The 10,309-nt window shown below is 44.6% G+C and overlaps 1 protein-coding gene across 1 annotated transcript; it reads right to left on the bottom strand.

Moving 5' to 3' along the window:
* Nucleotides 1-8,201: 8,201 nt before the first annotated feature.
* Nucleotides 8,202-9,774, bottom strand: LOC133910016 (uncharacterized). The gene has a single exon (XM_062352537.1). It carries the CDS (start codon nucleotides 9,340-9,342, stop codon nucleotides 8,479-8,481), a length of 864 nt encoding a protein of 287 aa, XP_062208521.1. The 5' UTR covers nucleotides 9,343-9,774; the 3' UTR covers nucleotides 8,202-8,478.
* Between the last annotated feature and the right edge of the window lie 535 nt (nucleotides 9,775-10,309).

Raw genomic sequence — 10,309 nt, 5'->3', positions numbered from 1 at the left:
TAGCTTCAATACTTTCTATTATGGTTCAGTAGTTTTGTTGTTTGTTCAGTGATTCAGTTATATGCTTTTAGTACTTATATGCTTTTTTGATAGCTTTTTGTATACTCAGCAATAATATGTTTGGATATCGCTAGGTTTTGATGCCTGTCCACAACAATCGACATTGGACGGTATATTGCGCCAACCTGCATCATGGCCAAATTGATATCCTAGACTTTTACCCCTGGTCAACGGAAAAGGCAAGGAATAGTCACCACAGAACAATCTGTGCACGTATACAGTAGAGGCTCGACGACCTATTCAAAGTGTTCACTGATGGTGCGTTTCTAGACATCAGCAACTGGGGGATGCCATTTGTTATAGTACCCTTGTAGGTGCTTGAGAATGATTGTGCATTCTTTGTCATGTTGTTCTTAGAACATTATGATGGCGAGCTTCGTAAGCTGGACGTTCTAGTTGTACTAGTTAGTAGTTTTGTTTTTTGTTGTTCTATGGCTTTATATTTTTTCAGAGTATATTAACATGTGTTCAATGTTTTAGTAGTTGAATGTGTTCATTTTTCTCACTGAATTTTCAGGAAGGGGGGAGTGAGTATAGGTCTGAGCTTTTATACTACATGTTGTTTCACAAGCTCAATCAAGCAAAAAGACCCTTCCCTAGAGACATTGAGGAAATAGGGCTAAATTATGTGCCACCACAAGAGATTGAAGATGCAGAAGCGATGAAAGGAGCAGGGCTATTTGGTGATGATGGTGCTACTACTGAAGAAATTTCTACAAAAGCCGCTACGCTTGCTGCTGATTCTAGTACCAGAGCACCTATGTAGTGCGTGATGATGTGTAGTTTGTAGGATGAGTGGACCTTGATGGATGTCACATTTTGTGGGTGAAGTGGACTGAAGTGGACCTGATATGTTTTTGTGTTTGCTAGTGAACCATTATGTAGCTTCAGTTTGTGAAGACGTATAGTTAACCACTATGTGCTCTCATCTGTTTGGCATTAGTAACATTTATAGTGAACTACTTTGTACTATCGAACTCACTTTTTTGTTAAGTAGCATGTATATATTTGTGTTCAGTAGTTTTGTCATATCCTTGTTGTGTGCACAATACCAAACCATTCAGTACCTTCTCGGGTAGATGGTTGGTTGCTCACCAGTAGCCACTCGATAGCTCATCGGTATTTAGTACCTTGATGGATGTCGCATTTTGTGTGGCGAAGTGGACCTAATATGTTTTTGTGTTTGCTAGTGAATCACTATGTAGCTTCATTTTGAGACATCTCAGCATGTATATATTTGTAGTCATTTGGTATCATATACAGAATATCTCAATAGAAGCAATATTTTTGTACAGCTCAATATTTTTCTGTAAAGAATTATCCACAACTGATTTTTTTCTATCATTCGTTTGACATTAATGCAAACTCATCTTCACCATCATCTATCTAGTTCCTCAAGTTGATCTTGTTCAACACCCTCTGACAAGTATTCATCATAGATATATCATCGTAGATATCTTCATGAGCAATTGCAGCACCAACTATTCCTCCTCCATGACCGCCACGCCCTGCGGTACCCCTAACCTGGCTGCTTCTTCTTGGCCTGCTGAGACAGAAACCATTCAGTACTTAATCCAATAAAAAAATTCAGCAACTTGTTTTATTCATTCAATTTGTGTTGATTGTCTCTCAGTAGTTTCAACACCTACAATTCAATATTCTCTACCATGTTCTCATCAAAGCCATCTTCCTCATGATCACTTGAGGCACCACAGATTCCTCTCCCATATCCACCTCCTCTTGCGGAACCTCTGCCCCAGCCAGTCTCGCTTGGCCTGCCTCTTGGCCTTTTTGGAACCTCCACACTCCTTGCCACAGGTCCTTGAATTGTGCAGCTCCCTCTTGCCACATGTATTGCACCTTCTATATCGCATCTTCTTCTTCTCACATCGTGTATGTGGTTTTGGCAAATCTTCATCTTCAACGGGTTTCTTGCGGCTGCCTTTAGTAGTTGATACAGGTGGTGCCGATACAGAAATATTTGTTGCTTCTTCTTCTGCTGATGCAACATTTGTAGCAGCTAATGGCCCCACGTCGTGTGGTATCACATCGATTATGGTGCGTGCATCCTTGATCAAAGCTCGTGCTTTCTTAAAGGCCTGTCAGGCAGAATGTCAGTAGATATGGTTTCTACTGAAAATAACTTAATAATTGTAAGATACACTGAAAAACAACACATTTGCTTGTGTTTTTTTTACCTCTTGAGATATGACAGCTGATCTTGCGAGTCCAAATAGCTCCGTAAGTATGAGCGATGTGCGGTATGCTTTTGTGGCGCCGTCTGGACGAACAAACATCTTATCATGCCTATCAAAGCTTGTCTCCACCACTGACTCCCTAGTGTACTGCTTGAGAACATACTTGGATGGGATATGATCAACAAATAGATGAGTGAAGGTGCATATCAGATGTGGGCAGAACATTCCTGTGTTTCATTTCACACAACATCAAACAATAGTTTCTTTTTAGATGCTTCCATTTTTTGTTCAGTAGAAACAAGCAGAATAACCACACATAAGGAGAATCAGCGATAGGATGGGTGATTGCAAGCTTTGTTTGGTTTCACAATGTAATGGTATTAGATAGCAGTTTTGATAGAAAATTTCAGCGACAAGCAAGCTTATGTTGGATCCATCGCCCAGTTTCTAGCACTAGAGAACGAGGTGGCCACAGGTGTCGGCCTACGTGAGCAGCGATGACGTGAGGATCCACTTGGTATCGAAGACTTAATGGTCTCCACCAGCAGCCAAAACCATCAAAAAGTGTCCACCATTTGCCACGCCGGCGTTAATGGAGAAGAGTACCACGGTCCCGTCTAGTCCTGCTGCTACCCATCTTGTATAGAACTTGGAGATCTGACACATCGCCATAAAGAGAAGCAAGAACTCAATCGGCGATGACTTCATCACGGGGCTGACGAGCTTCGCGTTGGGGGAGCGGCAGCTTGTGGAGTCCGTGCACTCGCGCACCCCTTCATGGCGTGTGCTCGCCGGACGCATGCTCGCTAGTTCGATTGCTGTCGCGTGCTCTCCAGGAGGCAAGGCGGTGGCGGATGCGAAGAGGCAGGGGTGGGTGCGATTGCGGTGGGAGGGAGAAAGCAATGGGTATGCATGGCCGCCAACGCGGTTGGAGGCGACAATGGTTACGGCTGTGATATATCGTATTCACGAGATGTGATTACGGCGGGTGGGAGGGGTATAGAGTTTCTACACCTTGGTACCCGATTACACGAGATATGATTATGATGAATACTTAAAAAAAATAACGTAATCGGTTACTCTCTAATCTGTTTAGGTTACAAATACCAAAACCAAACGCTATCTAAATACTTTCTACTATCACAACACGCGGAATCAACTCGACAGTATTTCTCAACAGATGAACAGTTCCACAGTACCAGAAGTCTAGAACTACATACGAACGAACTTAGAAGCCGACTGGATTGGCGCAAAACCGCGAGACCGCCCGCTGCATGCGTTCTCCGCACGCGACGTGTCAGTGTCACACTGCCACGTCATGGCCACGGCCGCACCGCCACGCACGTCGCGCACCCAGCCGCGCCGCGCGCGCGTCATAAAGCGATGGGGGCAATGCTTTTAGGTAATTCTGTCGGCAAGGCAAAGATACAGAGGCAACATACTAAACTGCAGACCAATCGCAAAACAGCTGTAGCTATGGTTAGCTTCAGAGCAAATCATCTATGATGTACACCTAGCTTTGGTGTATCAGCTATTTTGTTGACTCTTTGGCTCTCTGAAACTCTGTACAATTGAAAGAAACAATGGAGTAATCATCTTGCAGAGTTCAACTACTGACAAACAAGTGCCACATGATTTCTCACTTCTGACAGATTTGAATTGCTCGGCATGGGAACAAAAACAGCTCCTGAGTACATCTTTCTTGATATGCACAAGCACAAAACCACATGATATGCACAAGCACAAAACCACATGGAAAGAAAAACACCGGGGGCCAGTGAGTGGCAAGCCCACTACTGGCAGCTCCCCTCTTCTGTTCCCATGGACATCTGAAACCGCACCAGGAAATGCCATTGCCACGCCTACCAGGAAAAGGCAGAGGCATGCTTTGCTTGCCAAATTTGAGCTAAGCTTTCCACTTGTGGCATCACAACACACCATTTGTCCTAAACATTTCAACTCAATAAAGCTCCTCTCTTTTCATGGTTCCCAAAGCAACGAAGCATGTTCTTGTGTTCCTTGGAATCTCGTAGATATACCGTATATGCAACAGCATCAAAAGAAGAGCAGAGCCTGGAGACGACAACTAGCCCTCCAATGTGATCTTTGCAATTTGGTATCTAAAGCAAAGTATCCAGGCAACAATATGCCAACTTGTGAGGTGCTTGATGCTCGCCGCCCCCCACAATGCCTTCCACACGCGTTGCGCTTGAAAAATTATAGAAATGGGACGATTCTTCATCGAAAAGAGAACGGACGAATGGGATCCGAATCGACAAATCGTGCGTGGAGAAGAATTCAGGAAACCAATAGCAGGATCCAACAGACAGCACGGTCCGGTCGATACGTCGGCGCAGTAACTTGAATCAGGACTACGCGGATCACAATTGGAAGAAGGGAGATGACAAAACAATTGTGAGGTACCATGGAGTGGCCCTTGATGTGAGGTCCCAATCACCGAGTGTTGACGCGAAAAGATATCACGTTAAACACTAAATACCTCGTGTGCACAATCCGACGAGCAGTACCTAGACTATCTCGGTCGTAACGCTATATTGTCGGACCTTCATCGTCACTCGTGCTCGAGAGAGACCCCATCGGAGCGAGGATGACCAGCGGCTTGTCATTGATCATCAAGATCAAAAACATATAGCAATGTAGATTGAAATAGAGAATATGACTACATAAGTTAGGCAAAATAGATAAAAATAAAAGATAGATTGTGTTTTGATCAATTGATTGATTTTTTTAATTAGTCATGATCCTCTCATATTTAAAAGGCGACAGATCTTAGCCGTAAAAGATCAAGACTTCTAATTCAAACCGAATAAGACCTACTGATATAATTAAGCTATACCTTTTGATCTTCAAATTTTTCTATAACTAACATATCTTTTCTAATCGATTATATTAACTCTCACATATCTACTTAAGTATCTTTTCTTATAGCTCGACATTCTTAGATTCGACTATATACTTGACGTATTCATGTACTTGAATCCGACCAAATCCTCCACCTGTCCGAAGATCAACTATTGAAACAAACCGTGATCATTGATCATTTCATTGGTCATAACCACTGATCGTAGTAACTATCCATTGATCGGAGGACTGTTTATCTAGTCAGATGTACTGTTCATCTGACCGAAGTGCTGTTCACCGTGGTCAAAACACTGTTTATCGACTCCTGATCGGAGTGCTGTTCACCGGTCAAATAGAAAACTTTTAAAACCGAAATTATTTATAATATGTCAATTTTAGTCGTCACACTAGGTACTTCTTTATGGATACCTTTGGAGGATTATGCAGTGTCCAGTAAGCGCAGTAAGCAAACGAACAGCGGGTTCCACGTATATCTGATTGCCTCAAGTGATCCTTTCAGTTCTGAAATGTCAAACAGTTAGCCCCACTCGATAAGTCAAGGTAAAAAAGGGTTTTGAGTTGGAACATGCGAAATCAAGACATAGGATCCGACCATAGAAAGCAGAAAGAGAAAAAAAATGCCCATATGACCAACTGATGGAGGCCATAATGGCAACTTTAGAATGCTGAATTGCTGGTGGTAAAGAAGCCTCCATTAGGCAAAAAGTAAAGAGGACATCTACACTGGCAGCTATTCATGCAGGATTACCTTCTGTAGCACAGCTCTTGCCAAACAGACCGTTCAGGGTTGATGTCTAAACAGATGGCAGCTAAGAAATATGCTACAACTGTATGCTGTGATGACCCAAATAGCACAGACAAACAAGTTCAGCTTCAGCATTTCAGAAGATCAATGCACACACAAGATAAAAGTTCGAGTATAAAACAGCTCTGAACCAAAACTACAACAAAATAATAGCTTACTGGTCTGCTGGTCTGACATGTGTTGCAAAAAAAAAAAAAAAACAGACATGATGTAGTCCAAAGTGGTACAAACACATAAGTCAACAACGACCAAACAAGTCCAAGAATCATATGCAAGATCTATACTCTATTGCTTCATCACACATGGTGTTCTTTTACCACCAACATACTGAAAACAAGATCGGACATCTAAGAACTATATCACTAGATTTTTTGTATAATATCATAATTTAGTCATGTAATGTTATAAACGTAATAGACAATGTAAACATCTTGAGACTGTAAAAAGTCAATGGCATCAATTGAAAAAGGAACAGACAATTTATGATTGTGATTGCCGTAGCACATGCAGATAGCTTCAAACGTTTACCCATGAGTTCTCAGCTTCTCATGGATGAAGTTATCTTAACCTCTTGTGTTGGCAAGGTACGTGTCCACTCGTAGTAATACAGAATTAAGAACTTAGAAACAATGCAAAGATGCACCGGAACGGTTAAAAAGGGACAACCTTCACATAATCATACAATATTTTAGTAAAATCATATGCAGCAAGATTACACTCAAATACTCAACAAGGCCCCAACCTCAGTGTCATAGAAAACCTGGGCCCTAAAAGAAGCCAAAAACAGGCACAAGGCCCTAAAGTGTCACAACTTAAATTGACAAATGCTGAAATCAAACCCCTAAGGAACAACTAAGAATTCCAGCCCTATATGTGCCTTGCAAAGCCTGACACCCTAAACAATCTTATTGGGTTGAGCCAGGCCAGAACAGTTCTACATTTGTCGAATCCAATTCAGATTTTGGTGTTCAGCTTTTGCCCTTAAGATGGGAGCATGATTGAAAGAAAGACGGGGCCAGCTAGCTACAAGAATGCAAGCGATATTTGATTCTACATGTTCCACCACTGATCTGCAGAAATGTTGGAACCATCACATATAAAATCATTGTCTAGTAGCACAAAACACTGATGTATTTACATAGCTCAAGAGTTATGAACAGAATGTATGAGAACATGGCAATCATTTAGTCAAAGTAACATGTCCTAGGGAAAGAATACAGACAAAAACCAAGCTAACAATAGCCAGATGACCAGATTCATAAGATTGGAGACATTGAACTCAAACTGTAGCACCTGACAATGTTTGCTTCCATATCAATCGTTAGTCTGAAGCTCAGTTACCTTCATTCTTAGCATTGAACATTATGTTTATCTTTCCAAGCAGCTAAAATATATTTTCTGCATCTAAACTGAATATTTATGCATCTTCATCCTGTTGGGACAATCCTAAGAATAATTATTGGTTGCTTTCAGATTTTCAACACTGGATTAGACAGAAAATTGGGACAATTCTAGTTATTGGTTGATTTCAGATTTTCAACAGTGAATTAGTCTGAATTCTGAAAATTCAAAGACCAGCAATGAGCAAGGGAAATAATCCTATGAAACCTAGTCTAATGTATTTAGGGTCTAGACCTAATTCATATTGTGACACGTGTCAATTTATTTCCTTGTTTCATCACATATGATTTCCTTTGCCTCCATCATAAGTTTTATGGTAATTTTTACCACGTGTCACTATGAATTGGGTCTAGACTTCAAATACATTAGACCAGGTCTCATAGGATTATTTTCCAAAGAGCAGGCGCAGTTTGTACAAGGTCACACATCAAATTAGCCAAGGTTAATAAAATTGCACTGTGCTTCACAAGACATCAATATGTTATAGTGTTCTACAGTTAGCTCTACATGAAAGATCATGAAGTGAACAAAGGATCAAGCATAAAACCTTGTATACTGAAAAAGGAACCCACTATCATATTCGAGCCCAAATTTTAACTGGTAGTTCAAAAGAAAATATTGTTGAATCAGATTTTGCAACTGCACTGCAATCCAACCAACAGCAACTCACAGTACAGCTAAGAACGTTAGGAAAGCTAAAAGGCCATGTATACCCAAATTACCTATTCCTTAGCAGCAAAACACTGTCAGTGCTGGAAAAACATAACTAAACTGAAAGAGGACAACAACAGATACAATCAAGATATGAATGTAAATAATGAGACTAGGCAAATGCTGTGAGTATTATGCCCCTCTGAAACCACCAATCCATGTATTGGTCAAGAAGCAACTTTCTTCCAACATCACAGAGAAAATACCAACAAAAGAACTTCAAAGATTGACCCATGTGGCACTAAAACTCTACAATTCCATTGAAACCACACAATTTGATGTAACGTACTTCCAGTGATAACAGGAGATGCTATGATACAATTCAGCACTATAAGTCTATACCCTCATCGTCAAGAAGCTAATTAACCACAACAACTGGAAACAGGCTACTTCACAAGAAATCAACTGAAAGAATGGGACTTATTTGCATGGACTCCCCGACAATGAGGGCTCCGTTCGGCAATGCCTGAGTCCACCAGAGAAGATGCCAGCGAAGGCCTGCAGGTTCTCATCTGCGGCGCTCGTGTGTATCTTTCTTGGGAATGGTAAGACGCAAGGTCCGCAGAACATCACCCCGCCCATGCCCCTCGCCTCCTCGTCCTCCCCCTCGCCATCGTTCCCATCGTCCGCGCCCTTATTGTTCGGCTTGAACGCAAACTGCTGCCTCTTGGGCGTAAGCACCTTTGGGGACGGTGGAGGCGTCGGGTGCGCGCGGTTCAAGACGCGGAGCACGCGGCTTGGGCTGGGCGCCACGGATAGGCCGCTGAGGGAGACGGCGGGCGAGAGGCGGAGGGCGTGGGAGGCGGCCGGGGACGGCGGCACCGCTACGAGGCTTGCGGCCAGGTTGAGGAGGCCGTGGACCCTGCCGGAGGGGCGGCGGACGCCGACTGCGAACATGGAGGGGGACCCGACGGGGCGGGATAGGAGGCGGTGGTCGCCGAGCAGGAAGCGCGCGGACCCCACCAGCGAGTCCCCGCCGAGGTGCCAGGAGCCCGCGGCGGCCGCGTAGATCTCGACGGTGACGGCGGCGCAGGAGTCGTCGGCGAGCGCGGCCTCGCGGACGCGGAAGAGGAGCCGCGCGTGCCACGCCGGGTCGAGCCCGCCCGCGGCGTCGGGCCGCGTCTGGAGTTTGTGCCCGGCGTCCACCCAGGCGACGGCGTACGCCTGCAGCCGCCGTCGCAGTCCGGAGGGGGGCTTGAGCCCCTGCGCGGAGATGAGGGTCACCTCCAGCAGCCGCTCGCCCTCGGGGAGCCCCAGCCCGGCCTCCTCATCCGGCGCCTCCATCGCCGGCGAGCGGCGGGGCTAGGGTTTCTCGGTCGAGGACGGGAGGACGAGCTCGCGAAGCGCCGGGGGTTGGGGGTTTGATTTGAAACGAGATCCTCCGACGTAGAACGATCTACGTCAGGGTGCAGTCCGAAGCTGGATCACCGTCCGTGCGTCCGCGAAGGCATCCAACGACTCGCTTGCTGCGTCCGCTCGACGCGGCCCAACAGTGCGGCCCAAAAAACAGCTTTGCATCTTCCACCGGCATCCCAGTTCGTCGACGAATACGGCGACCGGAGCAGCAGCGACGTCGTGCTGTGCGAGGACTCGCCGTCCGGCGTGCGCTTCGGGGGCGAGCCCTATGAACAGCCTCCCTGCTCCCATCGGAGGAGTCCGCAAGGGAGCCACGCCAAAGAAGAACGGAATCGCCGCACCAAACTTCGGTCTAGTTCGTCAGCAAGAAATGAGACAAAGGAGAAGCATGCCGAGCAATGCAAGGACCCCGGCACCAGCTCACGTTTACCTCCCTCTGAAGTAGCTCGTCGTCACCAGCTTGACCAAGTTCTCAAACTATGGCTAGAGAGTGACGTGAATGGCTTTCAGATTATGTCACGCAACAACTCGATGACCAACCGATCAATAATCAAAACGGCGCTGCTAAAGGAGCAACTGACAGTGTAACTAATGACAGGCACAAAATTGGAAGCAGAGTGCTGAAATTAAGCAAGGAACCATCGCAACACCCAAAAGAACAACGTAGATCAAGAAAACATTATATATCAAACAGTCCATTCCTTGATCACCATTGAACATTTTAATGACAACAAAAAAATTCTGCTAAATGATGCCAATCTCATTCACATCGAACACCGAAGCTCTAAACATGCCTTTTGAACTCCGAAGCTTCAGAAATGTTACATGACAATTTTCAGAGATACAACATTTAGGCTTCCAGCCATTCATTCAACCGCAGCCTCAGATAAAAACG

Source organism: Phragmites australis, chromosome 2 (assembly GCF_958298935.1).
Source record: "Phragmites australis chromosome 2, lpPhrAust1.1, whole genome shotgun sequence".
NCBI lineage: Eukaryota > Viridiplantae > Streptophyta > Magnoliopsida > Poales > Poaceae > Phragmites > Phragmites australis.
This window is presented reverse-complemented; position numbering and strand designations above follow the sequence as displayed.

Bases quoted from the DNA above. Each gene is read 5' to 3' on its own strand.
- LOC133910016 (XM_062352537.1), bottom strand. From the start codon at position 9,342: ATGGAGGCGCCGGATGAGGAGGCCGGGCTGGGGCTCCCCGAGGGCGAG.